Here is a 24,939-nt window from a genome sequence, read left to right as displayed (position 1 = left end):
AGTGGATGCTGGAAAAAGAGGAACAGGCAAACTGGCTTGGAGTGGAAGCTGCTCTTCAGCATGGGCACAGACACAAACTGCTTTGGAGTGGCAGAGCAGTGTCGAGCCCCACACACCCAGAATCTCCTGTTTGCTTCTCCTTCTTTCTTGAATTGATGCTGTGTTCTCCCTGCTAAGGCAGAAGACATCCATCCATTTAAGTGCACGGAGCCTGGATAATTTACTCTCCCTGCCAATTTGGCCCTGAGCATTTTTACTCTCCATTTCCAAAGAAATGAGAAATGGTTCTGTTTGGTTTAGCGGGCTTATGTGAAAGATAGATCTGACCTATTGAAAATATTTGACTTTTTTGGTAAAAACATAACTGATATTTTGACATGACTGAGCACAAATCAGACAACAATAGCTGCAGTTGATAAAAATGTAAAGGCTTTTGTTTCAAGCCTGACAAAAGCTGACAGAAAAATTAAAGGACAGAGTGATAATGATGGATGGTCCTTGCTGTATTTTGACTGAGAATGAAAGAAATTTTAAGTGGTAAACTGAACTGAGTGATGACCTACCTGGGAAACAATCTCAGTACTCTGTGAAAAATTTAATCAGTCTGTGGTATGTAGCACTAAATAATTTAGCAAGGTTTTAAATTCAAAGGGAGCTGCATTTACCTTGCACCAAGAAAATGGGATTGAACAAAAGGATCGCTCAGCTTGAACATCATGTGCCAATAGCTCCTTAGCACTTAGACTGAATGATCATGAATGCTCATGGACACGAGGTCAAGGGGTTCTTTTTACTAATTGATTCAGATTTATGAAACTCTGAAATGGCAATTATGTGCTTGACATTTTTGCTAGCAAATCAGATGCCATTAAAAATATCCAAACCCTTTTAACAGAAGCTTCATGTAGATCTATATCTTTAGTTATACCAATAAAGTCTTCTAGTGGATGAGTTCATATTGCAAGACATACAGTTGGATTAAAATGACTAGAAACTAGGAACTGGAAAGAACAATAGTTTTCCTACAGAAGGTTTTATAGCTTGCTGGTTCATTTGTGGTTTGTTTTTAGGTTTTTTCCCCTATTTTAAAAGCAATAGGTTTTAGTATGAATGAGGATGAAGTATGAAAAATTACAGCAAAAAACTCCTGTTTCCTTCTGTTCTCAGTGAGCCAAGCAAATACTTGGAATGTGCACATCCCTGGCCCAAATTCTCTCCTTAGAAAGTTAAAAATATAACTCAAAAGAACAAATATTAGTATTTAGTGCTGGCAGTATGGTGTCATCCCACATCACTTAAAATGAGGGCCTGATATCACAGTGTGGCACATTTTACAACACATGCTCTGACCAGAATTGCTTATGACAAAATAAAAAATGTGATGAATATGAAAAAAACAAGGTGTAGTAGCAAGTTATTTCTGATTATGCCATCTCATTTGACACTGAAATATGAGGAAGAAGTTAGCTGCCCTAAATTGTCTAGAAAGAGCTCCTGTAGTGAATATCTCATTTATTTTGTGCACCAGAGCAACAGCAGGACTCACAAAGACCACAGGTGTGTGAAAGGCTGATTTTCCACAGGTAAAGCCAGGTCAGATGTGAGAGCTGGCAGAAAACAAGCAGCTGTGGATCTCAGGCAGCTGAGAAGGAAGAAGCAGTGGGATGGAAGTAGCTCAGTGTGGTAGGAAGACATGGCAAGGGAGGATAAGCTTTCAGGGCTGAGAGCAGAGACTGTCTGTGGCTTCTCTCCTCCCTCAAGGTGCATCTGCCCAGATCCAGGCCAGCTCTCAGCAGAGCTCTGGGACCCTGGGCCATGAAGGCAGGAGGTATTTAGGGTATTTAGGTAAAACCCACATCTGCCACCTTCTGTGGGCACCCTAACAAGCAGAATATGCTGAGCAGAGGCAGTGCCCACCCTTCACTTGCACAGATCAGAATTTAGGATTTAGTAGGCAATGGGACTATGTGCTTTATAATAAGTGCTATGTGCTTTGCTAAAAATTCTAAGAGTACCAATAAACACAGGAAAGAAAGGTTTTGGTTTTTTTTTTTTTTTTTTTTTGTTTGGTTTTCTGTTTGTATTTTTTTTAATGGATATTAAGACACGACCTTTCTGCACAGCACCAGATGTTGCCACGAATTCGGCTTTGTCACCTGGAGGCTAGAGCAGTCTGCTGCACTCCCAGCTGGTGGAGCTGCACAGAGGGAGCCCTGGAAACCTGAATCAAGCATTTCACAGGAAAGCAGCTAACATGAACATTTGAGTTTTGCACTGGTGGCTCACGGCTCTCAAAATGTTGGGTCTGCCCCTTGAAGCCCTCAGTGCTTACTTTAGGGATCGTTCTGCTCCCCACAGCACTCCACTGAATTTGCTATCAGCAAAAGCACTCTGACTGCAGCTCCCTTGGAACAGAGAGAGAAGTTTGCAATGAAGGTCTGGAGATGCTGGAACACGCTCCCATTTCACCATCCGTCAGACTCATTGTTTGTCACCAGCCCAGCCGTTCAAAAAGCTCCCTGTCCCTGCTCCCAATGAAGCAGAAGAATAAAAGGTGGCATAATGTACTGTCTCACAATTTATTTACCTACTGCTGCTCAGTTTTGGTGGGGATAATTGTATTATCTTTAGCATTTGGACTGTAGGAAGCTAATAGGCTGCAATGCCTTATTTCTTAATTTCTATTTGTGCTAAAATCATGTGACACACACAGACCTCCTAAAAAGGGTAAATTTTACAAAATAATAACTTAACCAGGTAATTACATATTGAAAATTATTTTAGTGCAAGAAAAATTGCAGTTCTCAAGTAGGAAAATATTTAATATTGAAGAATCTGTTTTCAAAGCCCTCTAAGTTTTACTTTATTAATGGTTGTGAGTGCAAGATTTATCTCTAAGGACAAATCAAATCAAGTATTCAACAGAAAGATTAAGCTTCAATATTCTGGAGTTACATAAACATGATACATACTTCATTTTACTCCAGAAGTACTGTAAGACCTAATTTTTTTTCCAAACTTAGCACAAGTTTTGCCAGCAGTTAAAAAAGTCCTTTCCAATTCAACAGTAGTAATGAATAGTAGTAAATAGTAGTAAAAACTATTGTTTTAAAGGAGTCAATATTGTTTTAAAGGAGTTTATTTTATTGTTCTTTTTTTAAAGAAGTGAATCTGTGCTGTAGAAAAGCTCACCTTTCTCATTAGAGTAGCTACAAATACTGCACTGAAGCTTGTGCAGCTCGTCTGAAAGAAACTAAGTAAAATTTGCATGCAACAGGCTGAGAAAAAGAATCAGAAATGGTAAAGAATGGACCTCTGCCTTGAAGATCTGTAAAACCATTTTTTGGGCAGTAGAGACCAAACTTAAGGAAAAAAAGAGAAAATATTATTCCCATTTCACAGCTGGAGAAATGAACACAGAAGAATTAAGTGGAATGTCTTATGTTTTACAGACTTCTGAGCCTGACAGCGGAGTTCAGAACAGATCTCCTGAGGCTCATTTTAATGCTAAAAAACCCTCAAAAAATCAAAACCTCAAAAGAAAACAAAACATCTCAAAATTGCATTTAAAAAAGCAGTTGTCTTTATACCTGCAGTGCAAATTTCACTGCATTCAGGACAAAATGTTACCACAAAAGCCACCAAACATCTTGCATGAATAAAGCCAGCACAATTCTCCCCAGAAGCACACCATTCTATCACTGTTAATATGGTGTTCTAGGCCCATTGCCACTGCTTAAAAATCACATTAAGGCTGTGATGTTCATTTTTATTCTTTTTAAGTAAGCAGACAAGCCATATTTCCTTGTTTTTCCAAGTCGTAAAATAGGAGTATTCAAAATTAAATGAAATAAAGTACTGGCAGCTGGCCCTTGAAAACCTATAAGGAAAAGCTAATGCACAATACAAATTCAGACACCAGCAGCCTTGAACAAAGATGACAGCTTTCTCGGAATGACACTTGACTCCTTCTGCACATACACAAAAACATTTCAAAAAGCCAGCCAGAATTGCGCTGAGAAGAAAGAAGATAAAGAGAATTTTCCCAAATTTCCTTATTATGGGGACATGTGTTGAAACTAAGTGGAGGTAAACAGATTGCTGATCTCTATTTTACTACAGTTGCTTCTTTAATTTCTCTGAGAAATTCAGGGAAAATCACTGAAGTTGCTTAAACAACTCCAAATTCATGGCAATAATTCCAAGGTTAGGAAAGAGGGATAACAGGGACCATCATCTATTTTAAGTAAGTTTATTTCAAAGTAAAATCAAAGGGTCCAACACTAATATGAAACACTTTATCACAGTGGCACTGCTGTATCTTACTGAAAATCACCTGGGAAAAGTGGCTGGCACTGTGCAACTTAAAACATAGATTTTTGCACTTTATTGCAATGTCTCTGACTAATACACTTAATTCTCATATTCCTGGCACCAAAATACACTATCTGAGAAAATAAGGCCCTGTCTTTCCAGCTGTCAATCTTTTATGCTCTGTGTTTTGGGTTTTTTTTGTCCTGAAAAGAGTTCTATACATGTAGTTGAGCTCCTGCCATGACTCTTTGGCTTTGTGTAACACATAACCATGAATGGTGGGATCCATGCAATATTGTCAAGACTTAATTTTGTTAAAATTACCCAGTTTCCCTGCAGGCTGGCAGATATTTAGTACCTTAACTATTATGCCATCAAGCAGGATGGATCACCAGTGGAAATAACAGGAGTTTTTTTAATAAAGAATGCTTGATCATATCTGCTAATTTATTTTAAACAAATACACAAAGCAGTGCCAAGAGATTTCAGTTCCTCTCTGAAATGATGAAAACCATCCAGAGCTCTTCTCCATCAAGCACTTCAACATGTCAGCATCCCTCAGTCCTCCCTGCTTCCCACCAGCCCAGGGAAACCTGCAGAAAATGTAAACTACAAAACCACTGGGGGAAAAAGAAATCCACTGGTGCAATGACCCACAGTAATATCTGGAGAATGAACACTTTGCCCACTCCTCGAGTTTTTTTCCTGCCAAACTTTCTTCTGTCCTTCCTCCTCTCCTTTGATTTGTTTCTACATTTGCCATGAAGATTAATAAGGGCAGTTCCAGCTGAAAGATAAACACTCCTCAGGCATGAGGTTACCAAGAGAAACATTTATTTTTTTTCTTCAAGGGAGTAAACAAACAGTGTGGCTACCAGGGAAGGGAAGGCAAAGGGTCCTGACTGAAAATTGTTGGGATCACTGTCACAAATGACACCCCAGCTTACACCACACATCTGGAGACCTCTTCCCAAGCACCTGCCAGGAAAGTTCCTTCACATGGGGTTAGAACTTTCCCCGTGCTTGCCAAGGAACCACAGCCCAGTGAAAGAAGTCAGGGCATTGTGGGAATTCATCTCATGGCAGATTTCAAGCTTCATCAGTTTTGGTAGCAATGGTTTTAATGGGGTTTTGCTTTGTTTTTTATTTCCTCCTGGCACCTGAGGATTGTTTTGGGATACACCCTTACTGGCCTCCTGGTTATTTTTTCTGTCTGCTCCCCTCTCCATGGGAATCAGAGACAGACTGATGCCATGAGCTTTTTTGAAAGCTGCCAAAACTCTCTGGAATCTCTGAGACAAAGCAAAGTGATCCACGTTAAGGCATAGCAAGTCAGAGTAAGATCCAATGCAGAAAGTCTGTGATAGAATTCAGAAAAAAAAAAAAAAAAGTGATTTATTTTATTTTAATTACAAAGCTAAGAGAATTTTATTATATTGCATCAAAAATTCAAGCAGTAAGAGCTAGAAAAAATAGCTTGTGATTGCAGCATAGAGGATTCCATTTTGGAGGAAGGGATAAAGACATGTTAGGTTCCAACACAAATTTAGGTTGAACTTATGCTGTGAAGAGCAATGTTAGAAAGATTTTTAAATTTTTTTTGGCAAATCTTCAAATTCTTGCCAGTTTGTTCTGTTTTTTATTTGAAAGAATACTAAAAAGAAAACTAAAAACAAAACACTAAAAAGTGGAAAAATACCTTATTTGCTTTAAAAAAAATGCTAATAAAGTACTGTAAGAAATATATTTTTGAATATTTCTCCTTTATATAACACAGAAATGCAGACTAAGATAAACTCCAGAAACATTTGCCAAGTAATTAATAACTAAAATCTTAAAGAGAAAAAGTAGAATAATCAGTACTAAGAATTATTACTATGAAAGTATGGATGTTGGAAATATTAATGGTTTTAGATAAGCTAATTATCTACTTCTCTCTGAGCCTCCATGCTAATCTTCATATGTGATCAGAGGCCTCAGATACACAAGTTCTCAAAGTTCTCTAACAGAGATGAATAAATATCCTCTGCAGAATATTTTCTCTACCCCTCTCAACCTCCAAGACATTTACATCTATCTCCAAGAGGATTCCCAGTCTCAGCTGGAGCAAAGCACAGCTCTGATCTATCACCTGGTATGACCAGTGATCATTTTAAGCAGAATCACTCAGATAATGTTCTATTTTCTTTCCTGCATGGAGTGAAACACTGAGGAACCTATTCTCAGAAAAAAGGAGAGTTATGGAAGCTCCATATGAGAAAGACAGGACACCCTTAATCTGCATTCCACCACCTCATGGTGCAGGAAAAGCTTCAATTTTTAAGAATTAACATTAAGAAAAATCACTAAGTCTCTTTAATATTGTCTTTATGGTTTGAGTTTCCTGAATAATAAATTATCTAGATAGAAAGAGATCATTAACAACGGTTAGATTATAATTTTATCATCAGTCTCAAGCGAAATTATTGAGTTAATACTTCCTTCATGAAGATTGCATATAAGGTTCATAAACATGGTAATTTTACAAGCTGGCATCTAAAAAAAATAGGTGAGTTGAAGTAAAGTTCAGGAAATTTTGGGGTATAAGCAATAGCAAAGGGTGAAAAATCAGAGAGCAGTCTTTGCTACTACAGCAGATCAGTGATAACTCAGCAGTACTGAAGGTCAGTTAAAACAGTCAGAAAAGCAGGAGTGACATATTTGGTACATCCACACAATCTTTTCCTTCTCAGAAATCCCATTAGAACCATCATATCAGCCAATAACACGTGCACAAAGAAAACCAAATATTTTGAAGAGTTGTGCCCTATTAAAGATATTGTCTGAAACCAACACATACAATATGTATTCAAATGGGAAGGAGCTTTACATATTAGACTATATTGTTAAAGGTTATATTGATATATTGTATATATTGTTATTGTTCCATTGTGAAAGGGCTTAGGGAGAGATTTCCTGCTGCTGAAGTACTCCGCATTCAATTCCAATGATTACTCCACTATGAAATTTAAAAAAAAAACAAGCAACAACCTTTCATATGTTATATAATAGAATCACTTCATTTAAGAAGTTTTATTTAATGACAAACAGTATTTTAATGTAAAAATGTAGAAGTGACAAACATATTCCCCAAAAATGTTAGTGTGGTTTGGAATGTTATTTTCTTGACCTTTCCAAAATACTTTTAAGCTTCCCTGGAAAAGAAATTTGTATCTTATTTTTCTAAAGTCACCATAAATGAAGAAAGATCAGTTCATACAGCTCAACTATACACCCCACTATTCAAGTATTTATCAACAAAAAGCAATTTCAAAGTAGCTGCCTTGAGAGTGTTCAGGGATAATAGCTGGACAATTCATCCATAAAATTAAGCCAACAACTCCACCACAAGTTTCTTGACAGACTTCTCATACCTGAAAATGTCAACTAAACGCTATTCTTCTTCAGCGCAATGACAAAAGCTCTATTCCACAATTTCTTAATTCATCTGACTGCAGGAAACTCATCTGCATTGTGCTTTAAAGTCTGGACCACCTCTTGTAACCCAACCAAAAGTCTCCTGGAGAAGTCAGCTTTCATGTCGTGGTAATGATTTAATGCCTTAATGTCATTTTACAATACTGATGTAAAATTAGAGTATCTCAACACAATTGGAAGGGTTATGCTTTGAAGAAAATGGCTTGGGGGGAAGGAAGGCTTGTTGAGACTGTGCAAGTACCCAGGAGCAGGCTTTTATTTATTTATTTTGCAATTGAAAGGCTTCTTTTTTTCTGCAAGTTATCTTCTGTACTTTTTAATTTATTTTTACTTCATATAAAATGGGAATAGGAAAAACTTTTCACCTTTGTTTTAAGGACTCAGTACTGAGACTTCTTTTTTTTTTAATTCAAACAAAGATACAAAAAAATCTCAAAACTAAAAGGCACACATAGTCACATACAGTGAATTTCTAATTAAGTCCTAAGAAGTCTTCTGAGTCTCATACTCTTGGTATGCCTTGATTGCTGTAAGGGCAATGTTGGGTTTTTTTTTACCAAATCCACCCATTATTGCAAATGTTATTATTGTTACATCACACCACGGCTCTGCTCAATTCTCTTTTTGCAAAGCCAGAGCTTTGTTCACATAAAAGCAGGATGTTCCCATAGGCAAAGAGAGCCTTTTCTCTGAGGTGTGTGTGTAAATGAGATATTTCAACTCAGAAAACTTTAAAGGAAGAAACTTTTTTAAAAGGCCAGTAACCTCAGCTTGTAGGATCTTAACACCAAAACACAGAGCAGCCAAGATTAGTGATGAGTGTGTTGCTCCACAAGGATGCTGCTGCCTTTCTTTCCCAAATTTCTTATGTGGTTTTTGTTATAAGTTTATAAAGACAAGGCGTCCAAAAATACTGCACAAGACTTACCGGAGGTCTGTAGTGAAAATATTTTCCAACTGAAAGATCTATTGCCTATTCATTAAGCTTAATTTTGAAAGAAAGCAGATTATATCCTCACCTCCTGAGGTTTTTTTCAATTTTCTGCTCTATTCAGTTTCTACTTTTATGGAGAGATATGTGCAAGTGAGTTAGAGAAATCGAGGAAAGAGAAAGCCCCCTATGAGGGCAGCAAAACAGAAATGAAATGTAAAAAAAAAAAAAATCTGATTGTGGGCAAATGAACTGACAAAGACAAAATAATCTGTAGCAGGTAGAGGATTTTGTTTAATTTCATGTGTTTTGGATTCCACAGAGTTTCCACCAATTAAAAAAAAAACTACAAAAACTTATACAGAAGTACAAGTACATGGTGCTGGAGTTATTGTCAGGCATAGAAGATGAATCTCTAAAAATATGTTTAGAGGGAGGATTTAATTGACTAAGATGTCTGGTGCAGATTTGGTATAGTGCAGTTCCAGATATGGAGAGCAGTCAGTCACAGAGATTTAGAGCTAGACCAAAAAACGAAGGAGAAAGGGGGCAAAAAAAGACCATGAAAGAAGGAGAATGGTCTTCATGGGAGAGAATTCAAGGAAATGCAGAGTTTAAGATCACAATTAATGAGAAGTAGATACCAGTGTAGAAAAACTTGAGAATCTGTTGAAGGAAAAAGCAAATATAATTTTAAATGCAAACTTCCAGCACAAACAGCAAGAGAGGCCAAATAGCTTGTAAAGTTGGAAAGTGAAGAGATCAAGCACCAGGCTTACACAAACAAAAGAGAATACTTTTCCCTCAAAGCACATAACTAAATTCAGAACCTTGTTGCCACAGGTTACTGTGGAAGCTAAGATGACAAATGTTTTGAACTGGGACTGGACAAGCAGGTGGAATATAAATAATGCTATAGTTAGGAAAGGTGCAGGGGGACTTCTGGTCTTACACATTGTAGGAGACCTTGTTTTTGAAAGCACATTTCAAAATACAAATGAGGTTGTAACTCGGTCTTTCAGCTGCCTTTATTTGTAAAAAAAAAAAAAAAAGCTTGCCCAAGGAAAAAAAATACAAAATTGAGAGGCTGAAAACAATGGAATATATCATGCCACTTTTTATTCCCCAGAGATCCTAAGTAACTGGCTCAAATGCTTTCTTAGTTAAAATTTGGGCAATAAGAACTGCCTTGCCCATCCACAGCTGCTGATTCACGTTCATTTCCATACTGCTCTTCTAGATAATTGCTGCACAACACATTATAGCTCTGACTATTTCAATTAATTTAATGCCTGGCTGTAGATTGGCATATCAGGATGTCTCACCAAGGTGCTCTGTTTCAAATAGGGCTGCAAATTACCAAGTGCTGCTGTTTCCATTAAGGGTTTCTCAACGTTGTGGACTTGTGTCACTCACTCCAAGGCGGTGCTGAACTGAGACCTTGGCAGTGACACCCCGGGGTTGTGAACTGCTCCTCCAAACACAGCAGCCCTGTCCTCAGGTTGATTATGATGGAACACCTCCTTCCTCATCTCCAGCTAAATCACCGCAGTCATTACCGGAGCTCGGCGAGCAGAGTCTATGTTTTTGGGTTGAGCAACATGAATTTGACAGTTTGCTCTGTTTTCTGGTGATTAATGACTAGTATTTGGACAAAGGTAAACAAAAATTCTTAATAAATTGGAAGAGAGTGAAAATTGCCTGGGGCCCATTACCAAAGAAAGGGTGTAATATATCTAGCCAGAATGTGCACTTCTAAAGCACTAAGCTTGCCAATTAGAATACAGAAATGACAACAGCTACGGGCATTAAAGCCTGTGCCTTTCTTACTGCATGAAACAAATGTTTGAGCAAATGACACGTCTTGCCTTTGTGCTTCTGCCTATAAACTCTGACTTTGTACCCACCTTCCTGCTTCACAGAGTACTTTTTTGACATTTATTATTAACAATAAATGTTAAGAAAAATGAAATTAGCAGTCACATTGATTCAGCAAACCAGCATGAGTATATTTAATACTCAAGCCTTTAACTTTATTCAAATAGATTAAATTTCTCTGAAGTCTGGTCTCTTTAATTATACAAAAAAATCTAAAAATAATTTTTATGTTGTCAGATACTAATTGTATTGGACAGATTTCCATTCATCTGCTTACAACAATATTTATTTTCTCTGCCATCACTTAATATCAAAACAGTATTACCTCATTATCACCACTTGTTGCAGGCTGCAACAACCACTCACAGTGGAAAAAATACTACTCTTCTGTATAATTTTGTGTTTAGATAGGTCCAGTTAAAGGCATGAGATATTGTTTGCTTGGTTTGTATAATTAATATATATAAATACTTTGCTAACACCTAATCTCTAATTGTGATAAATTATATTTTCCATTTTTAGTCAACATTCTCTCTACACTTAAGCTGCCTAAATCTTCTCTAAGTTAGGATGATAACTTAAAAAATTGAGAGAATTAGTAGATTAAGTATTACCGAGATTTGGATTTCTTAGGGGGACAAAAAAAGAAGAAAAAAAAGAAAAAAAGGAGAGAAGCCAGATGAAGCTCTTACACCATTAACACACAGAAAGAGATAAAAAATTATTGAAATCAAAAAAGAAAGGAATAAAATGTATGAAAATCACAGTACATATAAGAAAAGGAAAGCTGTGAATCATATTGCCCTTCCCTGCCTCTGCAGAGGATACCTTCCACTGATGCCCCTGTTTCCTCACACAAGCTCGTGTGGGAAATCTGGCATGTACCTTGTCTTAGAAACCTGATATTCATGGTAAGAAGTCATATGATTAATGAGCTCTAACAAAGGAGTAGGACAAAAAATTACATCAAAACGTTAAGCACAGGGGAAGGGATGAGAAATCAAAGGATGCTTCCAGATATATTTAGGGAGATAAGAAAATAATACATCCTCTATTCAACAGAAGAATGCATCTCAGAAAATGATAAAAAGTAGGTTTTCTAGCCCCCCAGAGAGAGAGAGAAAAAATATTGTATAATTTTAGGAGGATTATGGTTCACTAGAGACATTCATGAATGTAATGAGCTAAAGAAGGGGTGAGGCTGCTTAAATTTATCTATACAACTGATTGTGCTACACTTGATAAAATAATTGTGTCAGTCCCCTTTGTACTTAAAATAAACCTTACAACTCTGAACCCCAGTAAGTTGTTAAGTACTAAACATCATCTCATGCTCTGTCACATAACTCTGATTGTTTCAGAAATCTGGAAAGCACCTGACATTTACCTTCTCTAGCTCCAGCGCTGGAATCGCAGAAATGCAATTAGGAAAACTCGGGTACTCATAACAGAAAAGGTCAGCAGTGAGCAAGCTAAACCTGATAACATGCCTAATGTGCTGCCAAATATAATAGAATGCCTCCCTGATAATGAATGATTTTACAGACTGCCAGGAAGTTGATGTAAGATAATCAGATCAACAGAGGACACACCACTGTGCAAGAGCGGGTCTGGTGAACTGTTCTTTGATAGAGTTCTATTGCAGAATCACCACTGATGGAAAAAGATCCCCCATTATAAAAGGCCATATTTTCAGAAATAATCACATAAATAAATTGGGCAGAAAACACAAATGACAGAAGTTTCAACATATGGTAAGTGCAGAAGCCGTTACCTCATCAAAGGCAGAGCACTTTGTGCCTGCAGCCAACAACCACCACACCACTGCCTCTGGGATGCAAAAGACATTCTTTCTTTTCCTCTTCTCGTAGCAGCCAATATAAACAGAGGTTAGAGGGTTTAGTTTTGCTGTTTGTCTTTAACACAGAAATACTCACGCAGCAGTACAGGCTCCATGTTCCTCGTGCAAAGAGCTCCTTATTTGTGTCACTAATCCTACATAAACTAATGGTGAACTTGAAGAAAAATGAAAAGTAACCTAAGTGTTTCTTTTGATAAATGACATTTCATCAACAGTGCCAATAAATATCTCATTACTGAAAGCAGCACTTACTAGAAGTTTTATGCCAAATACCTAGAGGCAGGTAAACCTGCAGTGAAAAATGTTTCTGATACCTTACAACAACCAAGGAAATGTATATTTGTTGTAACTGAGTTCATCATGAGCAAATAAAATCTACATAATTCTCTTGTCTATTTAAAGACTAAAATTTGCATTAGATCTTTTCATTTTATTTTGTAATAGTTATAAGAAATTGCATTTAAAAAAAAATAGAGGGAAAAAAGTACCACCATGAACTAAAGTGGAGGTTCTGCCTCTATATTCTCTTATATTAAAATTCAAATTATGGAAATCATAACCTTCCAGGAATTACCTGTGATAAGAGAACACCATGTTTTGAGATTCCTAGACCCAAATTGCCAGGCTGTATTAAAGGCAAATGCTAATTTTATATTATGGTTTCCCCTACAGCTGGGTTGTATCAATCTATTTCATGATCAATGTAGACAGCACCTAGTTTTTTTACACGACACATATTGTTGCCTAATTTATTAGAGAAAAAAAAAAACAACCAGCTGTAATTTAATGTGAGCCTTCCTATTTTTCCATTTTATTGGAAGCAGTATGATGCATTTTGGACATGACAGAGTTCTGAAGTCTGACTGTAACAAAGGGCCAGGTGATACCAGCTAACTTGTATGAGCTGAATTTTCTCAGTAGCAGGCTGTAACTTGTGTGAAGTATCCGATGTCCTGTCTTCGGTGGTCTACAAAAAGCCAAGCAGAAAACCTCAAGCACGCACCTGTCTGATATTTCTCTTCATATATCCTTCTGTAACCAGCTTTATCTGAATAGCTGGGCCTGAGGCAAGCATTTATAAAACAGTACCCACGCAGTGCCAAACATTTTTACAGGTGCTTACTTAGCAAAAAGCTCAGAGCACAAGTTATTTTGTTTAAACTGTAAGAAGAGAGGCATGCCAGTAAAGGAAAGACAACACACTCCCCTCAGCTAGGCGACAGCATTGATAAAAATGCAATTACACTTCCAAATTTTCTTGCTGTTCTTTCCACAATGACCATAAGCACCTGATAGTATCAGCTGGACCTGTTAAATATGCATAGAATGCACTAAGGAGAGCACACTCACCATGCACTATCAGGACATATTCTGTGCTGTTTCGGCCAATGGGATTTTTTGCTTCACATCGGTATGTGCCATTGTCTGTTTTGTTTAGGAAGCTGATGCTTAGAACCCTGCCATTGACAACCATTCTCTCTGGATCTGGTAGTTCTCCACCATCCTTTGTCCACAGTACTGGTTCTGGCCTGTTGGATCAAAGCAAGGCATTCATTTAGACATGTGGAACAAGTATATGCAACATCTACATCAGGAACAGCAGCATCAGCTACTCATGAACAGTCACCTACCATCCCAAGAATACTTCAATTACTGGATCTAATGAATTGTCACAGTTACAACCTTACCATCCTGGATGTGAACCTCTAAAGAAAGTGAAAGAACAAGCTGAGAAATAAAAAGATAAAAAAAGGAAAGCAGAACAGTACTACAACAGGACAAGATCTTTCCTAAATTTCAAAAAATTGTTCTTGTGAGGTTTCAGGGTCCACAGATTCTTGGCAAGGTAAGTGCAAATAGGATGATATGGGTGTAAGAGGTTTGTAAACGTATTCTTAAATTACCTAGGCCATTCATATTCACAAGTAAACTTGAATGCACTGAGTATTCTTCCTGAACCAGGCATATCAGTCCCAAAGTAGCACGTGCCACACACAACCTAAACTTGTTTCTCTTGCTGCATTGTGTCACAGCCCACCCCTTTTCCCACCTTTTCTTCATCCTTCCCTTAAATAATTCCTTGTTCCACATGTTATCACAAGCAATGTGGGATTCAGCTTGAAATCCTGGATTTTCTTCTCTTGTGAAACCTTTCCTCTTTTGCCTGATGCACTCACATCAAACATGCCAAAGGCAACGCCCTGGCAGTGATCAGCCCCTAGGCAAGGTAAGGGCACCACAGAGAAGGGAACTGTCAGTCCTGAAAGTTCACATACACCTCCCCACTGGCAAGGCATCCCTGTCTCCTTCCCAGAGACTCTCAAGAAGCTCCACAGTCCATGAGCCCTGCCTAACAGACAGCAGGATGTATTTATTACTGACACACAGCCTTTACCTGCGTGTAACAAGATATACTTCCAAATTTACGTGAGGGAAATCACCAAGAAGACAGGCCTGTAACTGGGAATGAAAGATTGGTTTACTGAATCTTGTCTGTGAGCAGACAGCATCTCAGGCCCTTTCACACCAGTCACTTCAGCAGGATATTCACAGCCTGGGCATTCAAAGCTACCTTGCTTGTAGCTTTGTGCAGTATAAGCCACATATCAATCTCTAACCAAAGATGCCAGTTGTATGACTCAGTAATAAACCAAAATATAATACACTGTTATAAAATCAGCAGTTGCCAGGTTAGTCACCAGTAGTACTCAAGAAACACTTCATTTCACTAATTTGAAGCAGGTGTTTAAAGCCTATTAGATATAATAAGTGCTAAAAAAAGAGAATTAAACCTAAATACTTAAGGAAAAGCATTTAGCCAAACTGTGGCTTCATAAACAGAAAAATTGTTCTGATGGCTGTAATGACATGATTTTCTTTTGAGTTAGACAACACACGTAAACAGAGGGAATTTTTCTGAAATGCACTTACTTCTACAAAATTCAAATTAGTTCTCGAAGAAAAATATTTATTCTGAAATTTAATAGATTTACATACATTTTAGTAATATTTTGGATGATACCCTGTTGAAATGTTGTTGAACTTAGACTGGCTATTCTCCGAAGTCTTTTTCCCAGAAAATCATATGCTCAGAGAATAAAAGCAAGGATTAAGAATGGGTGATGTGATGGGCCTTATTTATGCCTTACCATAAATATGTCTTAATCCTCTTCCTAAATTCATTTTCATGAACTGGTATGCAGACACACATGATACACAATATGTACACACTTTCTGTTTTATGCAAGCAGGGAATCCAGATGTCCATGCTGGTGTAGAAACATCGCCCTACAGAGCTCCCAGCATTAAGGTGTGATTTGCCGCGACGCGTTCAGGTGGATTTGTTCAATTTTCCGGCCAACTCTGCATTGTTTCCCATTTACCAGCTTACTGTGGATCTGTAATCCCAGGAGTGGGGACTCTGAAACACTTCTGCTACAAATGTGCACCATTACCTGCGTAAACGGCGTGTTAAAGCAACTTCTGTGCAGCAGTAATTTATGGAACTTAGGTTTTAAATTGAAACTAGATGGCATATCCTAGGGGGAAACCTATAGGATAACAAATAAGTATGAAATGGAGCTGTAGATATAAATTATTCAGGGAGCTCTGTCACATTGTAATACACCAACTCTAGTCTTATACAGAGCACTTTGCTGTGGTTGCAAAATGATGTGTGGCAGAAAAGCCAGGGCTTAGTGAGAGGCAGATCTGCATTCTCTGGGTGTTGGGGAAGCTGCTGATCAAGAGTGAATATTCAGCTATCCTGTGCTGTATTTGTGGCAGCAGCAGAGCAATTCCTGGGCAGCAGGACCACAAGAACACATCCTGGTGGCCGGGAACAGCTCTCCCTCCACCTCACCACTCCTGGGCATGGTGGTGCCTAAAGCAGCAACTCTGTCATGGGCACAGAGGTAAATTCTGCCTGCACTGCTGGGGAGCTCTGACATTCTTGGTCTAAGCAATTCACAGGTTAGGAAGAAGTGAGCTAAGAATGTGAGAGGTGCTCCTGCACCCAGGCCATCACACTGCTGTGGTCAGCAACAGTGGGCTGGCTCTTTCAGGGAAGCATTGGAGTACATCCATTTCCTGCTGTCCATTCCTCCTGCACTCTGCCAGCAACCACAGCCATCCTGTCAGGGGTGCTGCAGGCCACATCTCTCCTTCTCTTTTGTATCTTCTCATTATTTAGACTTGGTGCCTATAAAAATATCTTTTGGAATCTTCTTATGCTTGTCTGTCAACCCAACCTCCTGCAGCAATGAGTTCTGGAAGTTCCCGACCTGCCATGCAAAATGGTGTTTACTTTTATCTGTCTTTCACGGCTCTCATAGAAATGGCAATGAATATTGCAGGACAGGGTAACACTCCTTCCTGTTATAACAGCCCAGCACTTAGCAGGCCTGTCTCTGTCCCTTTTTCTCTGTTTGTTAGAATTTGGTGTCTTCTGAGATTATCAGCAGGGAAAAAAACTACACAAAAAAAGGGGCAAAGGAATCCTAACTTTAGAGCAACTGACTATTCTTTCATAGTTGCCTTTGCACCTTCAGTGTCCAAAGCTGAAAGACTGGAACAGCTTGCTTTCTCTGTCACAAGGCATAGACAAGTGTGAATTCCCCACAGTTTATCCGACTGAAACTTGTCCACATGTGCAGACCCAGACAGATATTCTTGTTCCTACCCACCATTTTGAAAGGGATGCTTAGGTTTGACATGCTAAAACACCTGACTAATATGTACATTCCTAATATTGCATATTTTCTCTATTGCATACATCACCAACATTGCAGAATTTCAGTGAGTTTTTGTTGGATTTTTTTAATACTAATGAATTGCCACAACTTTCTCGATTCCTGAACCAGAACAAACGGGGATGCCTGTACAAACACTACCTTCTATTCGAGCATTCAGTGAAAGCCTTAGAAAAATGCACCGATTTTTAGTATGGAAATCTGAGTTTGTTAACTGTCTTCATGTTGGCCTCAAAACCTGACATAGAACCAACAAAATTTGTTATTCCTTTCCAGTCAGAACAAAATAGGATTAAAATGAAAGTATAAAACACTCAAGTTCCACAATGATTCATGTTTTATATTGCGGTTACTTTTCTTACAAACAAATGAACAAAGAAATGGTATACAGCAAAACTGTTTTCTGGTCTTGAGAGTAGAGAAACTTTTAAAACAAATCAGAGAGAAAGGTAAAGGCAAACTGAAATATGTTGGGAAAAAAATTAATTAAAAACCACATGCTTTGGCACTGCCTTACTTTTTAACAAGTGTTGACATAACATGAAAGCCAACAATTATATTTGTCTGCGTTTTTTTTTTGTTTGTTTGTTTTTAGCTGAGGCCTTTGAAATTACACAGGGGTATTTTAAGATGAGACTGGCAATTTTCTGTCTCTTTCTCCACCCTTAACCCACATACAGCAATGTTTCAGTGCGTCCTTGAAATTCTCCTCTCCAGTGAGATCTTTATATATAATTATAACAGTTAACTTACCCTTCATTTAAATATTATACATATATCTATTGCATTATGTTTTCTTTTTGAAGAAAGTGAATTTAAGCAATGCAACCCATTTTAACTTGAAACTTCTTGGCTGTATGCATCTTTGTTGCCCTTTTCTAATTTTTGTGTACAGAAAGGTCATGTACAAAGCGTTCTTCACGGAGTCCTTAATGAACAACACTTGGACAACTTACTGACCCATTATAATAGCACAGAATAACCTTTTCATTTCCATAAGATCACACGCAGAAAAAAGCCCTGACCAACCAAAACAAACAACAAAAATACCCCAAGGAAACCTTTTTACGTGTCCAGTCTCAATGAGGATGTTATCATCCCACTGGGTCTCGAAGCATCCTGTCAAAATTTTGTAGCCAATGTGGGTATAAATAGAGATGTAAGATGAAGAATTTGAGGAAGACTAACAAGACAAAACAAAATTCATTATTTTGAGTAGAGCCCTCTCCAAAAATACCTTTTAGTTCTCCAAAGAGAACTTGTATTCTCTGAAGTCCATAAAAAACATAATCTAGTGGATATGTTCAAATGAGTAATGGAAAATGCATCACAAGATTTATCAGTGTTTCTTGCTGAAAACCTGGTGCAATGTTAAAAGTCATCTAAGGGAATGATTGCTTCATTAATTTGAAACTTATAGTTCCTTTGTATCAAGAAACTGGATTTTTAGCTTTGCCAGTTAATCATCCACTTGAAAGTCTAAACCCTGGGGGAACCTCTTGTTTATATGAAGTCTCAGTCTGAGGAGTCATATTGGGATGAGCTGGTTTGGGAGCATTTCATCTATCAAAAACATCAATATCCACAGTGTCTAACCTTTCATAAAAGGCTTGGATAGATGGATTTTATTTTATGAGATAAGAACTCTCTGTGATTTTCTATTTCTGCAAAACCTGAGTAACCTTCACAGAGTCTTTTTCTCCCCAGAAGAATTAGTAAAGAATATCCAAAGCAGCTTTCACAAAGTTCTCTTATTTTTTAAGAAGGAAGCTTTGAACATCTGAGTTGACTATCATTTCATTTGCCTCTATTTTTCTCTTTTAAGCATCTCAGCAGACATAATGTAGCCTAAAACTATTTATAATGTTCCATAATAATACTTTTTAAATGGTGAATAATTAAATCACCTAAAATATGTTAAAAAATGAGGTGTCAACTAAATATAGAGTTCAACTTTTTATATCACAAAAATTTGACAAGAATTTGCAGCTATAAAGTGAACAACAAAAAGTGTTGAAGAGAGCTGCAGCATATTATGTTTTTGAAAAAGGTGCATAAATAATAAACATAAAGATGTAAAAAGGATCTCAAATGGTGCTAACATTCATCATTTACAGGGGAAAAAAAGAGAACATTAAAAAATAAAAAAAAAAGAAAATGAGGAAAAGAAAAGCAAGAAAGCAAACAAAAAAACCAAGCCATCTAAAAACCAAATGCCCTTCATTCCTTACCTCTTGTCCAAGACAGAGAAAGCCTTTGCTTTGCTCATCACATCTATACTGAGGTGACAGACTTCCCTGCCTGTATCTTGCTCTGGATAAATCTGGCAGTCCTCCCACCCTGGCTGGATTACAGGTGCTAACCATGCTGATATGATAGACTAAATTTGCAGCTGGAAGTCCTTATCCCGCAGCAGACTGTGACAGCAACTGATTAAAGTGAATCAAGAGTCTTTTCAGAGCAAAGATACTTATTCTTCTACCCAAAGATACAAAGTATATCTTGTTAGAGGGTAAAAGAGTAATTTTTCATGCTCATATTTCCTCCTATCTACACTCTAGTATTTCCTTGCACCTCATATTAAGGTTCCTTTCAGGTCTAAAAACTTTGCCCGTGGGAAATTGACTGCTCTGTTTCTGCATTAATTATTTTATTTTATTTTTTTTTTTTTTTTGTATTTCCTCTCACCAGGCTGATAATCCATTTCCTTCTATCCTTTAGTATCCTGAGGGTCTAGGACACCCTTTGACCTAAGGCTTTCCACCTTTAACATAACTCTGCAATGCTGCTGCTCTCTGTCTGGAGAGATTTTCCCAACTGATCATCAAGCCATTCAATTTGTAACATCTTTGAAACTACTTACCTCTAGTTTTTCCCTTTGTGCATATCATGTTCTCCCTCCCCGCCCCCCCAAAAAAATCCACACAACATTTCACTTGCCAGTAATTTTCAAGAAGGCAAGGAAATACCAGACTAATATTCTGAGAAGTGCCTAATCCACATATATATGTATATATATATATGTGTGTGTGTGTGTGTGTGTGTGTGTGTGTGTGAAGCTTCTTACCTAATTCCAGTATTATTCACAATCTTCTCAGAGCAGTATAAAAGCCCTGCTGTGAACAGCATTTTAGGGAATGGCTTTCTCATAGTCATGAGACAGATCAACAAGAGAACTTATGTGAAATCAGAAGACAACTTATCCCTGAATTGCATCAGAAATACCCCTTGTATTCTACTATTGTAAGCAGCGGGGAGGCTAGAAATGGACAAAAAGATTGTCTGAAAAGAAAAATAAAACAACAAAACAAACCAAACAAAAGTTTGTGAGGGAATTGCCATTCTAAAACCTGTCCTTCTGGCATCCCACTTCACACAAATCTCTTCCACATTTGTCATATACTACACCTGCTTTCAAACCTCTGGTGTCTCGTTTCTTCCCCCCTCCATTGTTTTGCTTTCTCTGAATCTGACCAACTTCCAAAACAATAGATTGGGCATTTCTACCCCTTTGTTACTTCTCAAGACATTTCTGCACCAGGCAAGCAGTGGTATCCATGAAAGGCAAAAGTTACTGAACTTATTAATTTATGCCTCCCATCACTTATGAATCTAGAAACCAAAAAATGGAGGAGGAAGAGGTTGCCATATTTCCAAATTTTCAAGGCCAGGCCACCACTTAGGAGCAAACAGAACTGAAGATAACTCCTTAACTTATGTATACTATAAAGAAGATGGGTAATCCTCTTTTAAATACACCATCAGGTCAGGGAATAGGCACTGACTTAATTTTTTTTTCAAAATAAATCTGGAAAAAACCTGGACATTTTAATGCATTTTTAGTAGTTCAAATCAAAATGCCAAGTATTTTGGAACACTTTTAGTAGCCAGCTAATAACCACACTTTTTATACGTATTTCAAAGTCTAAGGCTCAAACCATCTCAAGTTCAGAGGAAACACTATAACCTCTACAGTTTATGAACAGCTTTAATAAGAAGTCTGCTTTAAAACTTTGTCTTGAAAAAAAATTGGCATGTATGGCTATACTGTTCATTTTATGCCACCAGTTTATAAATAATTTATATTCCTTTTAAATTTTAACCAGGAAAAAAAAAAAAAAAGAAAAGTCCTCCACAGAAGTAAAGCATGTCTTTCAAAAAGATTCCTGAGGCTAAAAAGGCACAAGGAGAGGTGCAGGCCAGTACAGCAGCAGGAAAGAGGGAAAAAAAAAAACAAAAAAACAAGCAAACAAAAAGACTCAAGCCACATTAAACAATCTTATGTCATAAATCCTGCCTGACTTTCTGGGGAACAGAGGCCTTGCAGGAGCCATGGCCACTGTGAGCTAACTGGCAATAGCTCAAGGACAAAGCAGTAGGCAACACTTCACAAGAAACCTCTGCAGGTTGGCCTGCACTTGGCCACAGATCAGATAAGGAGTTTTCCAATTCCTATAAAGCAGCAGGGACGCTGGTTTTGTATCAGAATTCTTGTACTGAAGGCCTGATATGGGCAGATTGCAGAATGCTCACCTGTTCAGGGGGATGCACAAGGTGTTATCTGCCCTGCAGCCCTTCAGGAGCTCTCACAGGCAATGGATAAGGCACACCTAATGACACATCAGTAATTAAAGAAAAGTGACAGCCTTGTTTTTAGGAGACTGTGCAAGAAAGCAAGGGTTTAGAGACCTGTAGCAGGTGCATCTCCCTTACTGCTGCAGCAGGGGAAGGCAGCAGCAGCAGAACTCTGAAGCTGCCCCCTCATCCAGGGGATGGAAATCCAGCAGAGCCAAGCACCAAACTGATGGCCAGGCAATCTCACACAGGGAAAGCAGCAAGGTCCACCCACAGAAAAACAATGATGCCTTGAAAGCTTCTTTAAAATTCTGGAGCAGAAAGTACTTTGGATCAGCACCGGAGCACGTCGACTATACACGTCCTTCCCCTGTTCTGCCCGGGATTGGTGCCACATATTGATGTGCAAATTACAAAGACAAATCCCTTTCCTTTCACTCTCATAAGCTAAGACCGATACTCTCAGATAAGAGCAGGGAAGGAAAGAGGGGAGAAACTATATACAGATAAGTGAATATAAAGAATAATTGTCACACCTTCCTTAAATATTTTACCGCTGCTCCTAAAGGTTTTCTCTTTCCTGTCAGAGTACAGCTGAAATGATAAATGTCAGGTAACAATTTTATTCACGTGAAAAATTGTTGATTAAATATTGAAATCTTAATGGCCTGGTTTCACTGTAATTCCAGCTCTATATGTTTCTAATTATGCAGTCAGTATTCAAACAGCTAAATCTTTGGGCTTCCTATGCTGCTATTTACACCTTGTTGATTCCTTCTTAACCTTTAAGAGCTATTGAGAAATTAGGAGATTATTCTTTTTCATCAGTTGTAAGTAAAGCATGACTATAAGAACAAAGGATGATGGAAACTGCCATGGATTAAATGAACAGTATCTGGAAAAAAAATGTATTTCAAACACATGCAAATGTCAGCAGTATTAAGATAATATGGTGCTCAAGTGGATGCATCAGAATGGCTGCTGAAAATTACTGGGATTAACCAGGAACTATGTTCTTAATGTTAATGAAGTACTGCTGGGGATTGGAAAGCTGCAGCAAAGCATAATGATAGGATGTGCACACCTTAGTTACTGTGTATGTCATAGAACAGAGGAAAATAACATCTTCTCATCTGGCACATCTTCAGACCCGTTTCTAACACCCTGTCTCCTCAAACCAGCTTACAAGCATGCTGCATCCCCAGCCAGCGGAGCAAGCTCTGAGGAAAATACTGATTTATCAGGAATAACAGAGAAAAAAATAGCAGAAAGCTTCAGCACCACTGATTTTATATGCTTTACATTTTCATGCTACAGGATTAAGGAAAGTATATTTCCTTAAGAGAGCCTGGTTTACATAGGTTATGCAGAAGTGCCACATAGAGATAATGGTTGGGACTGCAAAAAACAAGAAGCAGGCAGGAACTGCTGTCACACCACATTTTCAGTTCCTTTTTCATTATGTCTGTTGGTCATAACCTCAATGCCAGTTGAGGTCTGAAGGGTATATCATGGAATTAATGAGCAAATATTATTATGAGGGGCTTTTTTCCTCTTTGACAAGTCCTGATTTTCAACTGCTTAGATATTTCAGGCTGCCACACTGATGGATGTTCACACACCTAATTTGCATTGTTTTGAATTTGCCTTCACTGTGTCCCAACATTCAGCAGAAACTTTGTTATTACAATAAGCTGAGAAATCCCATCTAAGAAACGCCAGCTGCGTTTTCTGAGTTAAGGTCAAATGCTTGCTGGCACCAGAATCAAAGAGGAAAATGAAGAGCGGCTGATTCATTTCCACTTCTTCCATTAAGTAAACAGTTGAAAATCTCATTCACAGTTATTTGCTTGTCCAAATACTACTTGTTTGAAATCATTTGCTGCTGATGTAAGACACAGTCAAGAAGAAGCCTCATTAAACTAAAATTCCTTCCTGCACTTGAGGTGCAGTGACAACACCCAGGGAGCTGATAAAAGCACCAGTGTTGCATCTTGGATGACAAGCAAGGACTTCAGTAAAAACCCTCATTAACCAAGGTATGCACTTCATGACTTTCAATGCATGTAAGAACGTCAGGAAGTTTGGGAGATGAAGCAAAATATCCTCTTTTCACCAGAGAAGAAACCATTCATAACTAGCCACAGCAATGACATTTCTAAGATCTTCTGTTGAATTTTGCCTTTTCAGCAAGTAAATATCTGTTGCTATATACAACAGTTTATAGGAGCACCAAAGGAATTAAAATACACTATAAAATTTTTGTACCTCAGTTATTTTTTTCACCAGTGTAAAGAAAAGCTGAAGTTGAAGTGCATTGTATTGAATCATAATGAATAATAAAATGTTTCGTGCTTTCAAGGTAATATAACAATATCCTAACAATAATACACTGTGAACCTACAAGCATTTGTATTTCAGAGATAAGTTCTATACCATGGTTTGTGTCAATTTCTTTAGCACCTAAAAATAACTTCTGAAATGGTAATACAATAAAGGGGAAAAGAGATAAACATTATTTACTTAAAGAAGTTTGTTTTCTTTTCCCAAATGTGTTATTATCACCAGAGAGGAGTGCTTTAGTTCACACAAACTTCTCTCACACAGAAGATTATTCATTAGTACCTTCATGGTAATAATTTTAGTACTGTAAAGAAGATATCCTCAAGCTCTCCATGGGATCCAGCTGCATTAGCATCCAGTCCCAGCAAGCCACAACAGCCCATGTTCAATGCTTAGCAGTGAAAGAACAGCTGCACTGAGTCACACAAAAAGTTCAGCTAGCCCAGTCCCTTAACTCCAACACCAGGGTTAAGCAGATGTCTAGGGAACAGGCCAAGCACAGATCTCAGGCATTTCTGCTACCAAGCAGTTTAAAAATACTCTGTAAACCTTAAGGACTTGCTGTTTCATGAACTTAGGCAGTTTTCCCTTGAATCACTGTGAATTTTCACTATCTGTCATATCCATTAACAACAAATTCCCAGCGTTTACCACTCATTTTATGAAAAATTATGTCCTTGCTTGGCAACAAAGCTGGTTCTTATTAGTTTAACTCACTCTTAAACATTTCTATTTGTAGAGAGAATGAACTGGCAGTCCTTAACAACTACCTCTGCACCATTTACAATTTTGGAAACATCTCTAATGTT

At 37.9% G+C, this 24,939-nt stretch overlaps 1 protein-coding gene across 1 annotated transcript in view; it reads right to left on the bottom strand.

Annotated features, from left to right (window-relative positions):
- Nucleotides 1–24,939, bottom strand: part of CADM2 (cell adhesion molecule 2) — a 574,383-nt gene that overhangs the window by 48,584 nt on the left and 500,860 nt on the right. The window contains exon 7 of the mRNA XM_058829687.1: nucleotides 13,812–13,990. Coding sequence (XP_058685670.1) covers nucleotides 13,812–13,990 — 179 coding nt within the window. The remainder of the gene's footprint in view (nucleotides 1–13,811; nucleotides 13,991–24,939) is intronic.

Source organism: Poecile atricapillus, chromosome 1 (genome assembly GCF_030490865.1).
Source record: "Poecile atricapillus isolate bPoeAtr1 chromosome 1, bPoeAtr1.hap1, whole genome shotgun sequence".
NCBI classification, from domain to species: Eukaryota; Metazoa; Chordata; class Aves; order Passeriformes; family Paridae; genus Poecile; species Poecile atricapillus.
The sequence above is the reverse complement of the archived record's forward strand: the minus strand, read 5'-3'. Positions and strand labels throughout refer to the sequence as shown.